Here is a 24768-nt window from a genome sequence, read left to right on the forward strand (position 1 = left end):
GAACCCGGTTCCCCTGCATCGGCAGGCGGACGCGCAACCACTGCGCCACCAGGGAAGCCCTGATTTTACCTACTCTTAGATAACAATAAAGTCTTCTCAGAGGCATAACAAGTATTTCAATAATTTTCTGTTCATATCCCAAAACGTCAATCAGAAGAGATACGAAAGTTTAGTTCCCATCAATTCCTACTTATGGGATTGAGAAAAGAGAACACATTGTATCAAGAAATTGATTCAGGTCATAAAAGTTGACTTTATGTTTTGAAGTACCCTACTAATAGTAGAGCTTTAATGCTATCCCTGTACCACTGTTTCTGTGAGAAAGTACATTCCTCGTTCCAACTCTGAATGACAGGGCTGCATGTCTCCATCCTGGCTCTGCTACTTTCAACTATAAAGTTTTGGCAGCTATTTAACTTCTCCATCTATAAAACACTAATACCAACCTCATACAGTTGTTTTAAAGATTGAATAACATCATAAACAGGGTCAGACAACTTCTTACCTCTCTCTGCAGAGGTAAGAAGCTCCCAGCTTCCTTGGCTGCTGAGACCACATCTAAGTAAGACAGGGAATCTCTGCCCCGGTGCTTAAACAGGTGCTAGACTTAGTGTCTCAGGACATGGGTCCTTCTCTAATTCAGGGTCTGTCATGAGGAGTGGACCTGACGAGTCACTTCATCCACTGGGCCCTCAGGTTTCTTCTCATCTTTGAAATAGGGGGTTTGGCCAAATGGCTCTCAGGTCCCCTCCAGCCAAGAATCCTATGGTTCTGTAAAACTTGTGCTACAGAAGGTACCATTCTACTTTTGCACAATAAACTTCTCTGATGTGACATCTTGCAGGTATTAAAGTTGGGGGACAAGGGGTTGGGGCACACACGGGTGCCATCATCTGATCATTTATTAAGGTCCTTCCATGTACTGAACATGGTGCTAGACTCTGGGGATATAAAATGAAGATGATACTGTCTCTTCCTTTAGGGAGTTTTCAGTCAAATGGAGAAACAGATACAGATAAACAATTTACAGTGCAACAGGGTGAAGGTATGGGCTGAGGTATATCTAAAGAGCTGTAGAGATGAGATAGACACTTGATTTCAACATGCTCTTCATCAGTCAGTTTCATGGGATTCAGAATAACTGAGGGACTTCTATGATTTGCCTAGAACTGTTTCCAGCATGAAGAACTTTCTGGGTCATCCTTCTGTGGCCATATTGAATTTTGCCTCAGAGAGACCTAGGTAAGGTATTTTCTGAAGTACACACCCCTGGGTATTTTCTGTAGCACAGCAGAAAGCAGACAGATAATTGATTTAGGCTAGACCAGAAGAGATTCTCCTGCCATTTATCACAGATGTTCACACTCAATTTCAGTCCCATTATCTTTCTAAATTCCCTCTCCTCCTTAGTGTTTTTCACTGACCCTTTTGTCTACAAAATGCTATGCTCAGCTTTTCCAAATCTTTCTCAACTGGGTCAGCAGCTCTAAACCCCTACTACCTCTGTGCTCTTGCCAATATGCCTCTACTGATCTGAGACTCCTAAACTAGGGCATTAGGGGGCTAGAGAAGAAAAGGAAGAGCAAATGCCAACCTCTGCCACCGAGTAATTTCAAAGGGTATCAAATCCCCACTTGCTTACCAGACTCTCCGTAGTAAGCTCTGGCAAATCCTGGATGGTACAGCATGGGTAATCCAGGACCGAGATACTGCAAGATGCAGAGATAAGGACAGGCTTTAGGTAAATGGCAATGGCAGCAAATGGCTATATCTGAAGGGGCAGGAGGTATTTCTCTTCAGCAGGCCGCATCTATTTCCAAAACTGCTTAGTGATTTCAGCTGAAACTGAGGGTTCTGGTGCCAGGCAACTCCAGATCCAGTCTCCTCTCCTCATAGCCATGAGAGGAACCAACAGAATTCTTTCAGGCTGGCCCCTATCTGGCAGAGGCAAGAGAAAGCAGAAGGAGAGCCTCTGTATAGCCACCTTTCTCCTCCCTTCTTTAAAGGAATACATAAGCTTGTGTGCATTTGTGTTTCTGCATTTAAGTGTATGCTTGTGTGTATGCGTGTACATAAAATTGTGCTCCCAGAGATGCTGCCCAAACTCATCCCAATAATAACAACCTGTGGATGTGAGAATGAAATGAAGACCTCTCCTGTGTCTCTTACCAGATGTTCCTGAAACTCAGGAGCTCTGGGGAATGATCACAGAAGCCACTCCTAGAGGAAGCTTGAGACAGAGGCAGCTTCCTGCAGCAGGGCCAATCTAGTAGCTCAAGAATGGTAATAGCATCTGCCCCCAAAACAGACAGTGGGGAACTGCAAGGGAGCTGGAGGCTCTGCGGTGAGCCCAGGGAAGCAGGCATGAGTCAGCAGGGGAAATAAGGCACCACATGATGACAGGGACACGGTCACTCGAAATGACGGCTCTCTTTCTTTCCTCTTCTCCCTTCTTCACTGGTACAATGCAGAATTTAGACTAGCTAATCTCTAATGCTCCTTCTGGTTCCAACATTCCATAAGGTTTTAAACACCAATCCATCTGAACTAGAGTAGCTGGAAATGGGTAAAGGATGTTGGCAAAGCATAGGCTATAAAGAGGAATACGGGGTTCCTTCAACCTGTCTCTACATTTCAAAGTCAAAACTTCTATCCAAGCAAAACGCAACAATTTATTTGACTAGAAATGTTGACCTTTGTCCAAGAAACCCACAAAGGTAACCTAAGGGAACCAAGGTAGGAGAGGGGAGGGCAGTGGACCTACCTACTGGATTCTCCCAGGGCTCTGCACTACTCCATTAGGATAAACATTATTGGCCGGCTCATCTACTTATCTACCCACCTCCCACTGACAAAGCCCCATGGCAAAGTAGGTACTGGCAACCAGGAAATGAGGGTGGGAAATCAAGGATGGATTTGTTCCAATCTCATTGTACTGAATTCTAGCCTAAGGGGGCATAAAATAAAGTTACAAGTTTCTAGGATATCTAGATTGTAAGAGCCATGAGGAAACTGCAATAACGAGCTGTAGGTGCCCAAGTTCTCAAGATCATGCAACAGTAAAGCTTCCAGGTAACGCATGAGAGGACCACTGTATCCAGGCCAAGCTTAGCAAACAATGTGGTCTGGCACTACCACTCTTCCAACTCCAAATTGAACCTGATGGACACCTATTGGATTGTCTGCCCCCTGCTTCTAGGCCCATGGTACAGGGGGTATTTAGTTCCTGAACCCCACTCCCCAGTCACAGTTGATTGATCCAAGGGTGGGCCTCTAACCCTGGGAATGTGGAACAGGGATTGAGAGCCAACTCAATCTCTGAAGTGGCACAGGAATATGTTTAGTTCATGTGGGCATATTTCACTAAGTGGCCTAGGAAGCAGACAAAACTATTTGTCAATGAGAGAGGAAAAAGTGGAGTGGAGGTACAGAGGCTTCTTGGTGGCCATAGATGGAGGTGGAGAGCTTCCTGGGCTCCTTATGCTACAGACCAACTCTGAGGCCCAGAGCTGCATCTCTGTCCTAGGTTCCTTGAGATGATATACTGCCCATTTTCTCCTAACAAATTCCCATTCTTTGTGAGCCAGGTCCAGCTCTTTTTGGTTCCTTATCACTAAGAGGGTTGACTGATACACACAGGTACCTTCATGAAGCTGTGACCCTTACCCAGCCCGACCTACACTTTCATTTTCCCCGGTAATCCAACTAGTATGTCTTAAGTGTCTTTTTTTTCTGACCGTGCCACGCGGCTTGTGGGATCTTAGTTCCCTGACCAGGGATCAAACCCGGGCCCTCGGAGTGAAAGTGCAGAGTCCTAACCACTGGCCAGGGAATTCCCGTAAGTGCCATTTTTAAGGGGGGTGGTGCCCAAGTCTCAATGCAGTTAGGAAAAACCCATTCTCCAAGGCTTCCTCCAAACAGGAAAAGTAAAGCACTCTCATCTATGTTTATCTTAACTAATGTTTATAAAAGCTCTATGATATAGTCAGAGTAGGTATTATTCTCATTTTAAAGATGAAAATACTGTGTCTCAGAGAAACAAAGTGTCTTACACTTGAGATGACACAGCTAGCAAGTGGCAGATCCAGGTCAGGAATCCAGGTCCCGTGACTTCAGGTTCTGTTTGTGTGTTTTAAACTACGTATAAGTAGGCTGCCTCTCCAGGGTGGAGTTTCTGGCCGCGCTGACAGACTGGTGGGGCAATATCTCCTAGCCCCTCTCCAGTCACCTCAAGTGTCAGGTCAGCCTTCTTCTACTTTACGAACTTTGCCTCTGGTAAAACACTTCTGGTCAACTCTACTGATTATCATGCTTCTAGTTTTTGTGTAAGTAGCAAACTGAGGAACAAGGATCTACTCTGTTAACCCCCCAAGTCCTCACTTGGCTGGAGCAATCCATAGCAACTGTGATCAGAGAGCAATTTATGTTTTAACTCTGCCTCTGCTGCTTACTTAAGGGGTCTCACTAACATGTTAGCCTTAAGTAAGTCAATTAACCTCTGTGAATTTGTTTCCTAACTGGTGAAATGGGAATAAAACTTCTTGTGATATGTCTTAGCACTACTGAGGAGATTAAATGAAATAATGGATGTGAAAATCCTGTATTTTTTTAAACTACAAATTGATCTATCTAAGTAAGGTTCTATTATTTATCTTTAGTTACAAATTCTGTATAACACTTTACAAAGTGTGATTGATCCAACTTATGATTCATACTAAAATTAGGGCTGACCAGACAAGCAGGATGCTTCACAAAAAATATTTTCTGGATCCTTCTGCCACAGGGCTGAAATTTCATTGTTGCAGTTTCATTTCTTTGAGTCATGGCATTTTTAGTTTTCAAAACTATTAAAATACGAATATCTTTGTGAAGAGGCCAAACCATACACCCCACCAGTAACACTTCAAGGAAATTAAATTTGACAGTGACAGCTCTAAGATAGAAAGGACCAGGGACACCAGGAGAACAGAAAGTTGGCTCTGAGACTATGTAACTTCTCAACCACCCCAAATATCCCTTTGAAATAAACCTGTCCAGAGTTCTTACCTGTTTTTGGCAGTGATGTAGGACAAGATATTTTGATTGAAGAACTTGAGGATCAATGGAATGCAGTTGGCAAATACCAAATGTTGTGATACATATTCAAACTGAATTAAAAGATCAAAGCAGAAAGGATGCTTATTTGGGGGAGAATAGAAGGTCTGTATGAAAAAAAAGAGGCAAGTACAATTCTAATATCCATTCCTAATAATATCCACTGTCCACTTGTGTTATCAGTCTTCCTGTCTGGGAAGTGGGAAGAACCATCTTCAGCCAGCCCGTCCTACAGAGAAGGGGACAGTCTGCAGTGTGTGTATGTTGCAAGCACCTGACCAAAAGCACAAAACATAAACAAGCCAGAAAGAAAATCCCACTCCAGATAAATAGAAAGAATTGCTGTGAGACTTGTTCCTAAGCTCTACAGGAAAGGAAGACTCCCTGAGGGAGTTGTCTTCCATACCAAAGCTCTGGCTCACAGGGTTTCAACTGTGATTGATAAAGCAGGAACAGGTGCAGCACAGCAACTGCTGGCATCACTCAGTCAGGATGGATACGGCACACAGTAACCAAATGAACCACTGGAATGTGGGCTCCAGTGTGAGTCTGGTTCACTATATTAGCCCCCATACTTAGAATATCAGTATTTTAATCAATGAATCAACAAGAGTCCTCAGTCAACAGATACTGCACTGAGAATAAGTCCAAGATCTTTTTGATGGGCTGAACACCAGAACATAGGGCTACATTTTGCTCTCTTGAATCTGGATGGGGTTTGCATCCAGGAAGACCTATTGGGGCAGTGTCATGGAGTTGTGTCACCTGGATTTTGCCCATGATACACTGAGGAACATCAGACACAGTTTGTCTCCAGATCCAGAACCTAGACTGCTGGGAAGTGTAGAAACTGGGTTGAAAAAGCAGAAAGTTGTAGTGTTTTAAATCCCTTAGCTCTTCCTGATCACCAAGAAATAGCTATGGCAGCGAGCTAAGCTGCCCTTTGCTCAGGTGTGTGGTTAGCAGTGGGGAGTCAGGTTTGGTTGCCCATTTCTCTCTTTTGCCTTAATACTTTCTCCCTGGCAGCTGACCCAGGGTATTTTCCAAAGTCTCAGATGGAGAAGCCAATGCATACCTACTATCAAGTGATGGAAAACATTTTTCAGTTTGAGACATGTCTGTAGCCTTGTCAGGATGCACTGACCAGGGCAAGAGCCATCAAGCCGCCCACCTGTCTGGCTGTTGATCCACATACTGCCCACCAGGAGAAGCAGACAGAAGCACACATGCACAGTTCTCTTTCTACTAGGAGCGCTGTTTCTCATCTATCCCTACTCCTTCCAGCGCTGCTGCTGCTCAGCGAACACTGGCAGAAGTGTGAGTACTCAGGGCACCTAACACACCCAAAGATGTCTCTGAATGTACGAAAGTGGAGAAATATCCTGGTTGTACAGTCAAACCTGCCATGGACACATACCCTGCAGGGGCTTCCCTGCACTCTGAGGTCCTGCTCTTCTACCAGCAAGCTTGGTTCTCACTCCTTAGGAGGAAAATGAGGCAGAGGCCCCGTGCAGGAATGAGAAGGCTCCCTCTCCTCTCCATGTCTCACCACAGAGAACATCCATTCACTGCCCCCATGTTCTCCTATATCCTGGCAACACCCATAGCACCAAGTCCAAACTTTTTAGCATGGCAAACAGTGCTTTCATAGGGAAGCAGGTTCTTAACCATTTTTAGCCTCAGTGGAATAAAATATGACCCACCTCGTAGGGTTGAGAGAATTAAATGAGATCTTACATGAACTTAACAGAGTGCTGGCCACACTGTAAGTACTCAAAACTGTGTGCTAGCATATGTATTATGATCTGCTCCCTGCCATCCCCTCCAGCTTCGTGTATCACCAGACCTCCCCACTCCCTCCACTCCAGGCAGAACTCCAGCAACATTTAATTAGTTTCCAAGATACTCTGCTCTCTCCCTTCTGGACTTTCACAAATTAGCTTTTCTGCTTGAAATGTTCCCTGCTACCTTTCCCTGACAACTCCCGTATCCTGGCTAACATCTGTTTCTTTAGGACGCAGGTTAGAAGTCACATCTTCTCCACCTCAGGTTGGATTAGGTGTTTCCATAGCAGCCAATGCTTACCTGTATAACAGCACTTATCACGCCATAATTGGCTATTTATACATCTGTATCCTTTACAAAACTTCAAAGCCCTTAACAGCCAGAAATGTGTCTTATATAGAATTACATCTCAAATGTTAGAGAAGTGCTTCACGGTACTTCCCTGGTGGTGCAGTGGTTAAAAATCTGCCTTCCAAAAAAAAAAAAAAAATCTGCCTGCCAATGCAGGGGACACAGGTTTAAGTTCTGGTCCGGGAAGATCCCACATGCCGCAGAGCAACTAAGCCTGTGCGCCACAACTACTGAGCCTGCGCTGTAGAGCCTGTGAGCCACAACTACTGAAGCCTGCGCGCCTAGAGCCCGTGCTCCGCAACAGGAGAAGCCCACGCACAGCAACGAAGAGTAGACCCCGCTCACCACAACTAGAGAAAGCCTGCAAGCAGCAACGAATACCCAACGCAGCCAAAAATAAATAAAAGTAAATAAATTTAAAAAAAAAAGTGCTTCACATACAGAAAAGTATGCTCAGCTCTCCCCCACTTGCCCTTTTTCTGGCATGCTTGAATCCTGTCGTCCATTGCTTCAAAGCTGGCTGGACATATTCCCAAGAAGCTAGGGATTCCTATGCACAACCGCTGGATAATGTTCAAAGGACACAGACATTTGCAACTTTCTAGGACAATTCCCCACTTCCCACCCCAAGCTTGTGCAACAGGTATCTGGATTCCGTGAGACAAAGAAAAGGCTGAAAGATGCTTAGCTGGACCTCAAAGGCCCTTTCGTTCCTCCTTTGGGAGACAGGACCTGGAGGATACCTGAGACATGTGGAGAAGTGCTCTAAGCTGCTTACCTGGTAGATATGATTCAGTTTGAAGTGTTTGAGGAGTAGCAGGAGCAGGGCAGAGATACTCTTTACAATGATCTCCTTGTGCCTGTTCACATCAATGCCCAACTTCATGCTCTGGAGAACAGTGACGCTACAATGGGGAAAGGAAGAGTCAGTGCAGAGGGTGACCTTAGAGCAAGGCCTACAAGGACCCAGGTATTTGGGTCAGATACAATAAACACAAGAGAGCCAGAACTTCAGAAACCTGAACTGTGCCAGGGAAACCTCCAGAGTTCCCACTTATGAGTCAGGAGAAAAGCTCCTCTGATCTCTCTGTTTCTCTCTCCTTTGGCAAGCTCATCCCTTGGCAATGTCCACCCACACACATGTGCAGCCAGTAACTGGCACTGATGTTACCCTCCAGACTCTCAATTCTGAGCTGAAAAGAGCACAGCAGAGAGCACTGCAGTGGAAAGCGGCTACTGGTGGCAGAGAGGAGATCTCTTTGGAGACAATCCCTGTAAGTGTTAACAAGGTGAGGTGGGGACTAAAGAGACCCTGCAGACAAGATAGCTAATATTTAGCAGCTGCCCCAGTTGAAGCACTCACGGCATCTCCTCAGGCAGGACATCTGCCAGGATATTGATAGAATCTGTCTTAGCCTTGGAGGTAGGGGCTGCAGCCAGTAGAATCTTAAGTAGAGCAATCTGGGAAGTAGAAAATGAGGAAATCCACCCCATTCAACAAGGTTAGTCTTCCACAATTCAACAGCCCTAAGAGAAATGTTTTAAAGCCTTTCTCTAAGTTCTTCCCTCAATAACCAAATCTGCTCAGCCTCCAGAAGGGCAAACAGGTGCCCTGTCCTGACAGGCCTGCCTGTGAGGGTAAGGAGCCAGAAGGGAGCTTATGGGCTGTTCTGCTTCAAGACTGCTCTTTTCAAAGAGGACTGAAGGAGCAGAGTGAGAGGGGCAATGCCTAGAAATTAGGTGGGAGGTATAAGCAAGATCTCTCTCCCTGACCGTTTTCCTTCCTCTACCTCAGATCATCAGCGTCCTCACCATCATAGCCTGAGGCCAACTAGGACACCAGAGGCCACAGCAAACCTCAGGGGGACCAAGGCACTTACTTAGGAGGAGGGCCCCCTATGCATCCTGCAGGGATCCCACCTCATTCTCCACCCCTCCCAAAGAAGGACTTGGGAGTATAGCCAAGTCCTTCTTCCTCTGGGAGGAGCCCTGAGGAAAGCTCAGAGAAGGCCTTGCCAGAGGGGTGAAGGCTCAGGAAGCAAGCTCAAATGACAGATGGCTCAGCTTAAGAGGGCTCTCAGCTATCTATTCCTCGCAGCTGAGAAGGGCAACTCTGGCCCAGCCATCTCCTTACCATGTACTGGGGGAGGCTATACAGCATGCCCTGGTAGAGGATTTCACACGGCGTCTCTGGTACTACCTCTTCCCCCTATGGCAAGAAACATACAGTTTGCCCAGGCCATTTTCCAGTTGACCAAAACCTATGTTTCCTTGGTTGTGCAGGGTGGCAGGAAAAGATCTGGGAGTCAGATCTGGATTCCTACCCTAGCTGTGTTAATGATTCATTGTAGGACCTTGGGTAAGTTACTTTCCCGCTCTGAGACCTAATTTCCTCTTCCTAGGATCAGTGGGCTGGTCTGGATGACCTCTGAGGGCTCTTCCAGCCCTGAGAATCTATGATTTTGGTTGTCCTGTTATCTGGAATCAATCCAGAATTCTTTCTATGTCACTCTTACTAGGTCAGGAGTCAGAACTCCCACCAACACAGTGGTTAAGAATCAACCTGCCAATGCAGGGGAGACGGGTTCGAGCCCTGGACTGGGAAGATCCCACATGCCGCGAAGCAGCTATGCCCGTGCACCACAACTACTGAGCCTGTGCTCTAGAGCCTGTGTGCCACAACTACTGAGCCTGTACGCCTAGAGCCCGTGCTCTGCAACAAGAGAAGCCACCGCAATAAGAAGCCTGCACACCGCAACGAAGAGTAGCCCCCGCTCACTGCAACTAGAGAAAGCCCGCGTGCAGCAACGAAAAATGCAGCCAAAAATAAATAAATTTATTTAAAAAAAAAAAAAGAACTCCCACCAAGGAGTTGGCTCAGACTACTGCTTTGCTGGACATACTTGGGCTTAGCTCAGGCCACAGGTACGCCTGGGACACTGGGGCTGACACCCCACACAGAGGCACTTCCTATGGTGTCAATCTGAGGCCATCTGAGAGCTCTGGGCTGCTCCAAAGTCAGAAAGGAGAGGTAGGTGACTCAATAGAGAGGGTTAATAAAGGCTTGGAGAGGCAGCAAGGGGTATTGGCAGGGAAAATTTTAGGTGGAAACTATTTTCTTCCCTTCTCCACTACCCTCTACAACATCCCTTCCTCCTTTCTGACCAGGCCCCTCATGCACAGCTCTGTCCTTGTGATGACCCCATTTAAGCCCTTTATCAGAGTAGCCCTTTATCAAGAGGCTACTCAGGCCACTGTCATCTTTGGCCAGTGCAGTCCTTCCTCCCCGCCAGGTTGCTCTATTACAGGACAAGGGTCACTGCCATGAGACCCTGAGGCAAGGAGGAGTAACCAGGCCCCTTCTATCCCACACAACTCGGCTGCTGCTTAAATGGATAATAATCCTGGCAATCCTGCATGTTTGCCTTGCTGTTATCTAAAAGGCCTATTTCATACGTTCTCCCCTCTCTTCAAAACAATCCCCTCATTCCACAGCCCCTCAACAGTTGCTGACCCTACCTCTCACTTCATGGACAAAACAGAAGCAATCAGACAGGCACAGACAGACATCCTCCTTCGGCTACCATCCCATTTCTACCTTCCTTTTCACAACAGAACTTCTATGTGGTTTGTCTATGTTGACGAAGTCTACCTCCTTTCTTTACATTCCCTTTTCAATACACTCCAACTAGGCTTCCAGCCCCACCACTTCACTTGAGGTTGCTCTTATCAAGGTCACCAGTTATCCCTATGTTGCCAAAGTCGATGGGCAGCTCAGGTCTTATCAAGCACCATTTATTAGCAACATTTAACATAGCTGATCACCCCCTTCTTCTTGAAAGACTTTCTTTTTTTTTTTTTAATAAATTTGTTTATTTTATTTATTTATTTTTGGTTGTGTTGGGTTTTCGTTGCTTCACGCGGGCTTTCTCTAGTTGCGGTGAGCAGGGGCTGCTCTTTGTTGGGGTGCACAGGCTTCTCATTGCGGTGGCTTCTCTTGTTGCAGAGCACGGGCTCTAGGCACGCGGGCTTCAGTAGTTGTGGCTCACAGGCTCTACAGCGCAGGCTCAGTAGTTGTGGCGCACGGGCTTAGTTGCTCTGCGGCATGTGCGAATCTTCCCGGACCAGGGATCTAACCCGTGTCCCCTGCATCAGCAGGCGGATTCTCAACCACTGCGCCACCAGGGAAGCCTTGAAAGACTTTCTTTGCTTAGCTTTTATGGCATCACAATCCCCTGGAATTCCTCCCACCTCACTGAGGGTTTTTCTTTTTTTTGGCTCCTTTCCTGACTCATCCCATCCTTGACATATTGGTGTGCCCCAGGGCTTTGTCCTGGGTTCCATTCTCTCTCTATCTTTACTCCCTCCTCAGGTTATCTCAGCCAGTTCGATGGCTTTTAACACTGTCTATGAGTCAACAGTTCCCAAATTTATTTCCCTAAGTCAGTCCTCTCTCTAGAACTCTAGACCCATATACCTAATTGCTTGGCTGCTCTGCATGGGTGTCTAATGGACATCTAAATCTTAGTACAACCAAAATAGAACCCTTGATAAGACAGAACTCCTAGGAATTCCCTGGCAGTCCAGTGGTTAGGACTCCACGCTATCACTGCTGTGGGACCGGGGTTCAGGGTCTGGTTGGGGAACTAAGATATTGCAAGCCGCACAGCACGGCGCCCCCACCCACAAAAAAGAAAAGAAACGAAAGAAAAAGAAAAACGGGGGAAAAAAACACATTAAAAAAACCCCCAAAACGGCGCTTCCCTGGTGGCGCAGTGGTTAAGAATCCGCCTGCCAATGCAGGGGACACGGGTTCGAGCCCTGGTCTGGGAAGATCCCACATGCCGTGGAGCAGCTAAGCCCCTGCGCCACAACTACTGAGCCCGCGCTCTGCAACAAGAGAAGCTGCCACAGTGAGAAGCCCGCACACCGCAACGAAGAGTAGCCCCCGCTCACCGCAGCTAGAGAAAGCCCGCGTGCAGCAACGAAGACCGAACACAGCCATAAATAAAAATAAATAAATTAATTAAAAAAAAAAAACAAAAAAACCAAAAAACAGAACTCCTCACCTTGACAAATGGTACTTATTCTTGATTGCCCTTTGTCTCTCTATCCACAGCCAATTGAACTGCATCTCCTGTCAGCTATACCTCCAAAATATAAACCAAATTCATCCACTTCTCCCTGTCTCCGCACTTCCTACCCCCGTCTAAAACACCATCATCTCTCACCTTGACTATTTTAAGAGCTTCCCAACCTCCCTGCTTCCACTCTTTCCTCATCCAGCCTTTACAAAGTAGCCAATGGTTTTTATTATAAAAAGATAGATCATGTCACTCCCCGGTTTAAAATCTCCAAAGGCTTTCCTTTGTCACTTGAATCAACTTCAAGCTCCCTATCTTCGCTTAAGTGTCCTGTGTAAAGTGGCCCCAGGCCACCTCTCTGACCCCATCTCAGACAACCCTCCCCCTCCCCACTGTGCTCCAGCCACACTAGCCTTCATCCACTACCTCTAACATTCTGAGCTTGCTCTCACCTTCTTAATAAGTCTGTTCACTCTGCTTCGAATGCTCTTCCCCCTGATGTTCTTATGGCCAGCTCCTTCTTATACCTCAGATCTTAAGTAACTAGCACCTTCTCAGAGGTCTACATACCCTGATTGCCCAATCTAAAATAGTCTACTACATGATATGTCACCCTATTTAAATTTTCTTAACCATATCTACCATTCTCTGAAAGTCTTCTCGTTTCCTTAATTACTTATTATCGTTTTTCTCCAACTTTAATGTATCGTGAAAGTAGAGACCTTGCTTTGCCGAGCATACAGTGAGAGTCCAACAGCATGCACGTGAGTTCTGCGACAGCACTGCAGACAGATTTCCTCCTGTGCAGGATTCCCCTTGACTCACCAAAGACATGGGGCACTTCTCTAGCTCCTCCTCATTCTTGATCTGAACATCTGCGATGGAGATGTACTTGTGCTGGGAAATATAAGACATCAACAAGGGGCTGAGGGACTCAATCATATGTGAACCAGTGATCATTTCCCCAATGACAAGGAAATGCCCTGTTTATGGGTCTGTCAGCCCAAATACACCACGCACCCTTTGAAGGCAGGAGCCTTATTTACCTTTGCATCATGAACAGCAGGAAAGTGCTTCAATACAGTGTTTATTCCATATTTCCATATTTGAAGGGCAGCAAATACCTTAGCATTTACCTTCAACCAAAGTGCAAGGGGAGGGACTTCCCTGGCAGTCCAGTGGTTAAGACTCCGTGCTCCCAACGCAGGGGGCACGGGTTCGATCCCTGGTTGGGGAACTAAGATCCTGCATGCCGCATTTTTAAAAGCATGCGCCCTTTTAAAAAAAAAAAAACGTGCAAGGGGAAGCCAAGAATAGGCCCTTGCCCCTGGACCACTGCCCTGAGAGTTTTGCTGCATGTGTCTGTGTGTGCGTCCATGTGTGTACAGAGTGATGATGATGGGGTGGGGTGGGGATCAAGGTCTGTGCAAGGAATGACTACTCTTATTCGTGCACACACACACTTTGGATACAGAGCAGACTGCTACTCAATCCTGGGCCTGTGGAAGTTAGTGAGCCTCTAAGGAGAGAGAAGGAAAGGACAGGAAGCAATAAGTGGGAAGAGAGAGAAGGGTGGGAGGAGGGAAAAGGAATGAGAGGAAGAAAGGAGAACTTGTTCATCTATCTAAATGTAGGACACTGAATAAGTAGGGAGAGACCTGATTTTTTACCTCTTTGGCCAAAATGCCTGCGGAGGAAGTACAGAATAACAGGTTCAGAACGTGTCTGGTGGAAGAGCACCACCCAGGACCCAGGACCCTAGTCATCCAACTTGCCTTGATGGCTCCCTATCCCTGAAGACTGAGAGCCCACCCTGGTCACCTGCTTGAGGGTCTTCACACTCTCATGGATGGGCCTGGGTAATCCAACCAAGGTATCTGTGTCCCTGTGAAATGCAAGACACACCAGATCATAAGGGTCAAAAGTAGAGAGAATTACCAATACCCCCTGGAGTCATGTGGACCATGCCACTTTCACCATCTGGTACCCTGGATCTTTCTCTGCAAGCTACCAGGTCCTCCATCGTTGCTTCAGGACACAAAAAGAATAATGGTACAGAGAAGTGTCCCTGATAATTAGGATTTCTGTATAGTCTTTTGGGGACTCACTTTGTCTGGGAACAGGTTCCTACTTAAAAGGGCATGTTGCCTAACACTTTTGACAGTGAAACGGTAGTAACAATGGTTTCTCAGGTTTTGTAGCAACCAGTGAGGATTCAAGAGGGTGGGGGAATGGGGAAAGAGCTGTTCCAACCATGTCGCTTCTTCACAGAATTCTGGCCCATTACAGAAGGGCTTGCAGGGGCCATGTAATAACACTCTGACGAGGCAATTGATGTTCAAGAGGGAAATGACTTGTTGCTCAAGGTCCTACACCTGGATGAGAACATAAAAGTTCTAGGAAACTGGAAGGAAAAAACTCCATGGCAAGAACCCAAAGCAGTCACTGGGAGCTGCCCATGGCTCTGGGTTGTATAATCACGACCAGGCAACATCTCTCACTCTAGGCCACCCGCTCCCCTGGCCCCCTAAAAACCACTCTATAGCCAGTTCTGACCAACCAGTCACTTACTGCCCCAGAGTGAATCCGATGAACTTGTTCCTGCTCATCTCCAAGAAGTGTTCAATGTCCTTCTGTCTGAGAGGACGGTGGAGAGACAACTCCCAGAGAAGGGAAGAAAAGCAAACCTTGAGAGAAGGACCTTACTGGGCTCCTACTCCTCCAGTTGGAGAACTGGAACAGTAGGGGAAGACAGCAGGGAACTTCAAACCCAGGAGTTCTGACTCCCAGCCCAGCTTATTGAGCCTTGAATACATAGACCACTCCACCCTGGGCCTCCAGTGACTGAAACCCCGAAGCTCAGGGTGCTTGGTGTTATCAAACCTACCTGACCTTTGGGGTCCACGGTAAGCCCTTGGGAAAGGCCACCCGCTCAGCAGAGAGGGGTGCTTGTGAGGGTGGAGGTGGTACTAGAGGGTCCTGCTCCAGCAAGTCTAACTCTCCATCCAAGGTACGCTCTCCATCGCCAGCAGACTCCTCTTCCTCCTCTGTGGCTGGTTCCTCAGTCTTAAAGAGATCTCTTTCGTTGTAGATGTCCAAGCTGTCCTGCTTAGTAAGGAGTTGCTGGGGGGTTGGAGGGGAGTGGGTGGAAGGAGAGAGGGAAGGTGTGCAGAGATCTCACCCTGGGCATCCTTGTCTGAGACCACCCCAACTCACAGGCTGCTAGACTTCAGGGAACATGGAAGTAAGAACCCACCTCTAGTGAGACTTTTCCCTTCCTGTCTCAACCCTACTGTCCCCACCAGGCCCAATTCCAGGACAAGCAGCTCTCACACAACCATGCCAATGGCTGGGAGACAGAGCATTGATAATCCCAAAGTCACAGTTACTTAGCTTTCAGAAAGCATTGATGCCTTTTTTTTTTGCCAGCACTTTCCTTCCTAATTATGCTCTACTTAGGTGAACATTCAATTAGTTTGCCTTCTGTGAGCATACACCAGCTGGCTGACTGAGGAAGAGGAGGACAGAAGCTTGCTGCTAGGCAGAGGGAAGCAAGTCTGGAATTTTAAATCTTGTCACAGAAAGGAAAAAAGATTGGACAGAAATAGGCCAAAAAGTTAACAGTGATTGCCTCTGGTTGTTAAGATTGTGGGTGACTTTTTTTTCTCCCTTCTTCACATTTTTATATTTGTTCTAAATTTTCTATAATAAGCATTACTTTATAAAACAAAAAAATAAAGGTTAAAAAAAATCACATTGCAGATAATGTAGACTAGATTACTGAGTGTGACTGTCCGAGCCTATCATCTGTAGTTGGTGAACTCAAGTAGATCAGGCAGGTAAGTTCATGGGAGCATGGTCAGCTCTCGGCGCAACTTGTCATTGTGACCTTTCTAGGGATGCAGACTATAGAACCCTAACCAGTCATCTTGTAAGTGTAAGCCTCTGGTTCCAAGGCCAGATAAGAGCATGGCTGGCTCAGAGTAAATCTTACTGCGAAGACAATGATAAAGTGCCTCAACCAGGTACCTATGCCCAGGATTATACCCCAACTATTGTTCAGGGTGCTAGGGAACTCCAGGCACTGAGGTCTAGGCCAATGATCCTTAGCAAGACACGGATCTATGATGTGATATCACAATGTTACATCTTGACAGCCCAGGACCCTGTCAGGGCTCGGGAATAGAGGCTGAAGTATAGACTCCAAGATTTCAGGTTGGTCTCAGGGCCAGTCAGGGGCAGGAGAGCTGGGTCATTTACTGCTCTTTCCTACCATATCCAGAGCTGCTTAGAATCTTGATTTTTGGCCAGCTAGTGTCACAACACTACTGTCTGCTTTAGTCCATACCCTTCGAGAACCACGGCGGCCTCGCAGTTTGGAGGGTGGTGGTGCCAGCTGAGACTCCCCAAGGTCGAGAGTGTAAGAGGGCGGGGAGGCAGCACGCATGCTCTTCACCACCTGGATACTGTCCTCAGCCAGTGGAGGCAGGCCCAATTCTTCCCGCTTCTGTACTTTGAGAGCCTGCAGCTGCTCAAATCCACCGAGGGTAAACTAAGGGTGTTAAACGGGAAAGGGGCAGAGAAGAGAGGAAGGGAGGGAAGTCAGAGGGAGCAAGGTCAGGGAAGCATGGATGGAGAGGAAGAGCCACAACCTCCAGTCCCTTCAGACCCCCTCCTCAATTAGGAAGTAATAAAACAGGAGGAGGCAAAAAATGTGGTCACCATCCCCAGTCTCAGAGGTGGTTACTAACCCTCAGAGCTCAGGGGTCAGGATAAAACATTATTTACTGACCCAGGGCTGGAAACATCACCAGAAATAAGGAAAAGGACCACTGGGGGCCTCCACTGAAAAAAACAGGAAAATGTACCCCCTTTTAAGGAGCAGATCTAGATACTATAACCCCCCAGAATCACTCAAGGCCTGCCCTGGAAGGTATGTTGTTCAGCCAGTCAGAGGAAGGATAGGGTTGAATAATTAGTAACAAAACTGCAACCATACACTTATGAGGACTTCATTTTTTAAAAGAAAATCCTCTATTTATCTGGATGGAGATCGGGCACTAAACCCCACGTTTTACAGCTAGAGAAACTTAGACACAGAGAATTGCCTGAGGTTTCTCAGTATCAGCAGAGGCCAGATCTCCCAACTCTCAGCCAGGGTTCTTTCCATGAAACATTAGCTCTATCAGGGGAAGGTGCAATGACAACCCAACTCAAAAAGTGGCATCTCCCATCAGTCCAACAGAAATAGGTAACCTACTCTGAAACAGAACATCTGATTTCTCTAGGACAGCCTTATTGCCCCTCCACTAACAGCTGCCCTATTCTTCTGCCTAGCTACAGCCTCCTGGAATCAGACTAGAAGAAACTGAGGTGGCAGAGGGCACTGCTGATCTGATGAGATGGGAGAGGGGTGAATCAGCCACTCACCATGACTACTTTCCAGAGCAGAAGCAGGACCTTCTTTATGGGGAAGTGGGGAGCCAGGCCGCTGCAGAACTTGGTGACCATAGAGAAAAGCAGAAGGGCAAAAGGCTCCTCATTATGCATGGAGAAGCCTGGGGGTTGTGGAGAGAGGCAAGTGAGAAAGTGAGGATGAAGCAGCTGAGACCCAGTCCCTGAAACCCTGTTTCTGGACGCTGAGGAAGGCACTCACCTTCCCGCAAAGAATCTGAGTACTTGGTCCTTAGAAGGAGGCTTACAGAGCCCCCAGAGTGAACCCCCCGAGGGCAGGATAAGGGAGGTCATGGAGTTAAAATGGCATAGTTCCCAAAGCTTGGGGGTGGATATCAAACTAGAAGTTAACAGTAATAAAGATAATCAACGGTAATAAAGATGCTTCCTGGCTGAGGAACTCAATGCATTTTGTAGATCACAACTCACTTTCCCACATCAACAAATATAGTATATATTTTAAAATCCCAAAGGCCTTCATATCATATCCCTGACTGATGACAATACCAACTCATATTTTCAAGGTAAGTCGACTCATTTTTTTCACGTGGGATTTGTGATCGAATGGGAGAGGGATGACTATTCCCATTTATAACCAAGGAAACCAAAACCAAGATATAGAGAAGACATATGACTGGGCCTAGCTCATAGACACAGGGACCCTCAAGCCCACCACAAAGTATCTCTGTCCTAAAAGAAGGGATGTTAGTTCTAAAAAAAAAAAAAAAAAAAAAAAGAAGACGAAGAAGAAGAAGAAAAAAGAAGAACTGTCTTTCTAGGCAGATGCTATGCCTCCCCTCTGCCACAGGCACCTCGAGTGCCACTTCTTACTCAGTTCAGTGCGGAAGGTCTTCCGGGCTGTCCTCCACCCGTAGGAGTCTGTCTCTCGCTCCAGGCGGATATTTTCCACCATTAGGTACATGACACTCAGCAGCACCCTGAGGTTATAGAAGGGTCACAAGAGGTTCCCAAGGCAGTTTCCAACCTGTAGTCTGAGACCTCAGGGATGGTCTCTGTGGTTCTAAAAAAAAAAAAAAGAAGACGAAGAAGAAAAAAGAAGAACTGTCTTTCTCTCCTAGGCAGATGCTATGCCTCCCCTCTGCCACAGGCACCTCGAGTGCCACTTCTTACTCAGTTCAGTGCGGAAGGTCTTCCGGGCTGTCCTCCACAAAGAAGACGAAGAAGAAAAAAAGAAGAACTGTCTTTCTCTTCTAGGCAGATGCTATGCCTCCCCTCTGCCACAGGCACCTCGAGTGCCACTTCTTACTCAGTTCAGTGCGGAAGGTCTTCCGGGCTGTCCTCCACCCATAGGAGTCTGTCTCTCGCTCCAGGCGGATATTTTCCACCATTAGGTACATGACACTCAGCAGCACCCTGAGGTTATAGAAGGGTCACAAGAGGTTCCCAAGGCAGTTTCCAACCTGTAGTCTGAGACCTCAGGGATGGTCTCTGTGGTGGCCCAACCCAGTGGAATTAGCAACTTCTAGTGGCCTGTGTGCGTCTGAAATTTGGGCAAAGGTAATCCATTGCTAACGATCCCCCGTTCCAATCCCATGGGCGGTCCACTCACCGGAGCTCTGTGCTATCAGCAATGGAGATGGCTGGTTTCCGAAGAGCACTGCTACAGGCCTGGCTGTTGCTGCCACAGGGATGAGGGAGAAAACAGGAACCCGTAAGGCCTCTTTACTCCATGTTGCACACTTATCATACGCACAAACATGAGTACCTGCCACTCCCTGGCTATGTAGCTAAAGAAATTGGTCTAAGGTAGAGGAGCCCATAGAATTCTCCTGCCACCTAGACAAACCCTTATCTGTGGTGAAGATAGGCAAGGGCAGGGTCTATGATATTTGCTCCTCTTAAAATCTCCGCTGTGTCTAGTACTGTGCTGGACACAAAACAGATGCTAAGCAACACTTGGTGAATAATAAACAGAATTCACCCCACTAAAACTCCTAGGTGATATAGGCATGAGACAATATGAGGGGTCACTATAGTGGTAGCAGCAGATAAGGCTGCCTCTAGAGCTGTAACCATGAGGGAAAGAACTGGGCACAGCAACAGGAATTGGTCCCATCCCTCTTGGGTCATGTTCTCAGGTAGAACAGCTTCCTTCATGGAGTCCACAGTTAGGCTGAGCTAAGAAGGTATGTGGATACAAAAGCAATACAGGATCGGCCCCTGAAGCCCAGGACTGAAGCTATAAGTGGGGCAGAGCCTGCTGACGAGCCCAACCTTAGGGAGCAGGACACTCTATCAGAGACCATGGCTGGATGGAGGGGGACTGTCAGTGAGCTTTGGATGAGGTGTGAATAGACCCAGCTTCCACAGAGGGCTCTACAGTGAGGGAACCAGCATAGGAGATGAGGCACCCTTCAAGGAAGGGGGTCGCCAGCCCTCCCCTAAGGCTTCTCACTCGATTTCCATGTGAAGTAGCTCCAGGAAGGCCGAGAAGGTCCCCATCTGATAGAGCAGGAAGCAGTTGTACCTGGACCAGTGGAGTACATCGACTTCTGAATCACATTCCCCAAAAGTGCCTAAAGGACCAGACAGTGCCGCAGGGGTTGAGGGGGGAGGGGGCTATCCCAGTTCTTTCCACCCTGCCCCATGATCTGGAGACTATCTACCAACATTCTGCCCAACAATTAGGTTAACAAAGGACAAGTGCCCCCCAGAACTTCCTGGAATGAGGCAGGGGAGAGGAGAAGCAGTCTCCAGGGTTAGGTCCAATGTGCTCATCACTGGTCTGTCTTAAGTTTGAGTTCCCTGAGAAGCAGATCCAGAGATAAGGATTCAAGTGCAAGTAGTTTATTTGGGAGTTGACCTCAGGAACCATCGGTAGAGAAGAGGGGAAGTGAGATAGGGAAGAGAAGGCAGCCAAGAGCTCAATCCCAAGTGGGGAGAAGCTCTGGAAAACATAAAACAAACAACTCAGAATCATCCCACCCAAGAGGGGTGAGGTGGTCCGGCTGCTCATCCAATAACTCCTGGCAGTCACTGAGGAATGCTGCTGGACTAGGGGAGAACATTAATTCCCTAGCACTTCCTGGCTGCCCTATGTGGGCTGCACAGAAAGCCCTCAGGCAAAAAGATGAAGCTACTGGCAGCTGGAACTTGGCCAGAGCGCCAGACCCAAGAGATAGGCTTGGGCACTGCCTTGTTTACTGCAGTCGTTCCTTCACCAGATGTCCACTCTCTTTCCTCTCCATTTATGATTTTTCTTTTAGTTTTTTTAGCTCCCAGCTAGTTGGTTCTGCCAACAGTCCTCTTATTTCTGACCTCAGGGCTTTCTTTTACTACTCCAGCTAGGCTCATTTTTCTTTCCAACACCTGGCTAATGGGTCTCTTCTGGGAAGCTTTCCTCAGTTAATCTCATTGAGTTCTGATTCTCCAAATTACTCACAGCATCCACTCCTGCTGCTATGTTGGCATGGACCTTCTAAATGCCAATGAGAAACAATGCAGCAGGTCCATGTGTAAATTGGTGGCACCCTCCCTGCCTCCTCTCAGTGTCAGAGCCAGGCCACAGCTGGTAAAAGAAACCTCCATGCTCAGCTGGTGGTACATTGTCAGCTCTGGCCACATTGACCCTCTTGCTAGTCTCCACATAGGATTATAGCCCAGGCTAAGGAAAAAAACAACCCTGTAAGAAATCCTGGCATGTATGGAAAGGGAAAGGCTGATTCCAAGGGATCCAGAACAGTACCTACCATCATCTCCTCATCTTTCTCATAAGCACAAGGTTACTTCTAACACATGACAAGATCTGTCCTCGAGAGGCAGGAACCTTGCTTTCCCAGCGTGGCTTGCCTCATCCTAGTCCTGCTAACACCGTCTCTCTCTCTAGTGTCCACCGCTCTCAAGTTGGCAAAGCTGGCCACTCACCTTGGGCCAGGTAGAGAACAGCTCGGGCCACCTTCAGTCGCCGTTCCCTACTGACCACCTCCAGCCGGTCCAGGAGTCCCATCACATAGGCCTTCTGGGCATCTTCCTCCAACTCCAGCCACTCCTTACCCTGCACTGGGAACAGAAGGCCATACAGATCTAGTGTCAGCTGTTGCCTCCCCTTCCTGGAAAGGCTCCTGATAGAATATGTACCTCTGATCTCAGCCCCCTAATAAATTCTTCTCTTCGAAAGCTTTCCTTGTTTAGCTGAGAAAGAATAAGGGATGGGAAAAGTAAAAAACCCAAATGTTCTGGCCTGAACCCACTCTAGAGCCTCATCTTCCTCCACATCCCCTCCATTTCTGCTTCCCCCTCCCTAGCCTATACGGTTCTATCTCTCTGCCTTTCCTCAAGGAGTTCCCTCTATCTCCCTATGTATTCAATTCCTATTCATCCTTACAGGTTCAATACAAAATCACCTCTTTCCCACTAATGCACCAGCCAGAAGCTCTGTCCCCCATGATACTTTTTACTTCTCTAATGACACTTCCCATTTTCCTCTTGGCCTCAGCTAGTTTTGTGACATACACATATTCCCTGCGCTCTCTGACTATAATTTCTTTAAAGATACTGTAAATTCACCTTCACCCCTGCCTCCTGCATCTCTGGCACAAGATGGGTACTCACCACACATTTGCTGAGTTGAACACTGAATTGCCACTGACCAAGTAAGGAAATGGAGGTCTGAGTGGATCACAGGGTGGGCACATAAAATTATTACTAGATGCTATGAGGAGTGAGGCAGAATTGGAGATAGGGATTGAACACTAAGGTCGAAGACTAGGTTGGGCACAGGGTTACCAGGCAGCAGGGAACCAGTCCAGCCCCACCTCCCCATTCCTCTGTTCTCTGGGCCCTTGACATCAGGGAAAGGGCCCCAGTTCAGGTTTCTCTTGCTTCCACTCCGTGACCTCTCCACTTGAGATATAGGAAACTCTGCGTCCCATATGCAAAAGGGAATAGAGAAGTTATATGCTATGGAGAGGATGAAGAAGGATCATAGTTTATTTTAGGCTTTTTCTAGATCAGCCTTGAATATCATGGAAAGAAAAAGCAGATCTCTATGAATAAGGATCTGGGATCACCTTGGGTCTTGAAATCTTCTTCAAAGCACCTCCTGTTAGTGGTGAATTCCGGGTTTTCAGTGTAGCTATACAATTCTGTGGCAGGAAAGATAGGACAGAGTCACAAACATTCAGCAGATCCTTATAGAAGGGGGCTGGGGTGGAGAAGGTGGCATGAAAGAGCTAAAGCTTCCAACACATTCCTGTGTCCAATTCAATCCAGAGTCAGCTTCCTCCTTTTCGGAGCAGTTAAAAATAGCCACTTGTGTCCCTGGGTGATTAAACCATCAAACCTGTCCTCCTCCTGCCAGCTGGCTGCTACAGCAGAGAAGGCAGGCTCCAACATTTGCTGAGGGCCAGGAGGAGGGCTGGAACAGAGAGGGCTGAATGTCATCACTCCTGGTTCTTAGGGCTGCAACCCCTTCTGCTTGTCAACCCAGACTGGGACTAATCCTGTCTCTAGGGAAAAAGGGGGCAACACAACTCCTGAAATTTAGAGGCAAGATCCTTGTGCTATTCAAGGAGCCAGTTCATTCTCTCCCTGCTGAGTTTCCTTGAAGGGTACAGAAGTTTATGTTCCTGCCCAGGGCCACCCGGGCAGAGGCAGAATCAAACCATATAGAAGCAGCTTTGATTGCCAAAGGGCGGCCTGTGCCCAGGAAAATCTAACTTTGCTGACAGCAGCCTCTCAATACAAAATGCAGACAGCTTATGAGAAATAAAAATGCCCTTTCCTACACACACACACACACACACACACACACACACACACACACACTCCAGAACATTACACCAGTACGCTCATCTTACAGAGGATGAAGAAGTGAAGTCATTAAGTCGATAGCTGCTTCCTCAAAACTCTGTTCCCTAACTAAGACCCTTGCTGGAAATTTAACTGGGTCACAGATAATTCACAAAGCAAGAGAAATTCATTTATATTCTAGCCAGCTGTCTAATGGTCAAGAAATACCTTGTCTGGGAGCCAGGGCTTTTGAGTCCTGAGTTCCAGAATCCTGGAGTGACCAGAAACAAATCCCAGCTCTGTTTGTTAAATTCTTCAGTCATTAGTGAGTAGTGTAGATATATATATTTTCAGAGTAGAGCACAAACCCAGTTAAAAGAGGGAGCAAGGCTCTTAGGTACTGAACTTTGCTTTTGTCTTATTTTTAAAGTTTAGATCATGAACTTTCATATACTACAGGTAAATACAGAGTACATAAAAGACACCGTGTTTATCTTCTACTCAGATTAAACAAATGTTAACACTTGTCATATTTGCTTCAGACAGCTAAAGTCCCTTCTTCCTTCCCAGTCTTATTTTCCTCTCTAGAGATAATCACTATGATGAAATTGGTATGTATGCTTCACATGCCTATTTTTATACTTTTAGTACATATCTATGTGCCTGTAAACAACACATGATATTGTTCTGTTTTTCAAGCTTTTATCCAAGCAGTATTATATTGTATAAATTATTTTTTCTTAGAAGCATTTTTTATTATGTCTTTCAATAGTTTACATGAAAAGCAGTGTGATGAACAGATCCATTCACTTAACTGACACGGTTCTCAATCAAGTGTGCAACTAGACTTCCTAGAAACATCTTTTAGACTTGTGTGTTTAAGCAGTTTTTTTGATGCATGTATAAATTATTTTGTCATTGTTTCTTCTCCCCTTTAATATGTTTTTAATATTTATTGACACTGAAGCATATTGATATAGATCAATTATTTTAATGACTACACAGTAGCCTAATATATTGATATACTACAGTTTATCCATTCCCCTACTAAGTTGTTTTCAACTGTTCACAGTGGTGACAATAAACATCTTTGTAAGTGTTTTCTTGGGCCCAAGAATTTCTTTAAAGTGTACATCTAGAATCGTTGGGTCATAATACGTGTGAATTCGACTTTGCTAGATATAACCAAACTGCTTTCCAATTTTATACTCTGTTCCCTCATGCCAAGCCATGTATAAAAAGTACTCAT

The 24768-nt window shown here is 46.6% G+C and overlaps 1 protein-coding gene across 9 annotated transcripts in view; it reads right to left on the bottom strand.

Annotated features, from left to right (window-relative positions):
• The window catches only part of STRIP2 (striatin interacting protein 2), a 57257-nt gene that overhangs the window by 25591 nt on the left and 6898 nt on the right, over nt 1–24768 (bottom strand). For 6 of the 9 annotated variants that reach the window (XM_055084843.1, XM_028489769.2, XM_028489766.2 and 3 more), the window contains 17 exons: nt 22799–22873; nt 21654–21788; nt 20185–20305; nt 19339–19407; nt 19036–19142; nt 17745–17872; nt 16663–16866; nt 15202–15437; nt 14886–14951; nt 14090–14199; nt 13985–14001; nt 13140–13211; nt 9365–9439; nt 8594–8691; nt 8009–8135; nt 5047–5147; nt 1643–1709 (listed from right to left, as the gene is read on the bottom strand). In XM_055084843.1, the coding sequence (XP_054940818.1) occupies nt 1643–1709; nt 5047–5147; nt 8009–8135; nt 8594–8691; nt 9365–9439; nt 13140–13211; nt 13985–14001; nt 14090–14199; nt 14886–14951; nt 15202–15437; nt 16663–16866; nt 17745–17872; nt 19036–19142; nt 19339–19407; nt 20185–20305; nt 21654–21788; nt 22799–22873 (1808 nt within the window). Of the gene's footprint in view, nt 1–1642; nt 1710–5046; nt 5148–8008; nt 8136–8593; nt 8692–9364; nt 9440–13139; nt 13212–13984; nt 14002–14089; nt 14200–14885; nt 14952–15201; nt 15438–16662; nt 16867–17744; nt 17873–19035; nt 19143–19338; nt 19408–20184; nt 20306–21653; nt 21789–22798; nt 22874–24768 lie in introns of those variants that run through there. The other 3 variants (XM_028489768.2, XM_007111479.4, XM_055084846.1) reach the window with 3 other exon arrangements.

Source organism: Physeter macrocephalus, chromosome 5 (assembly GCF_002837175.3).
Source record: "Physeter macrocephalus isolate SW-GA chromosome 5, ASM283717v5, whole genome shotgun sequence".
NCBI lineage: Eukaryota > Metazoa > Chordata > Mammalia > Artiodactyla > Physeteridae > Physeter > Physeter macrocephalus.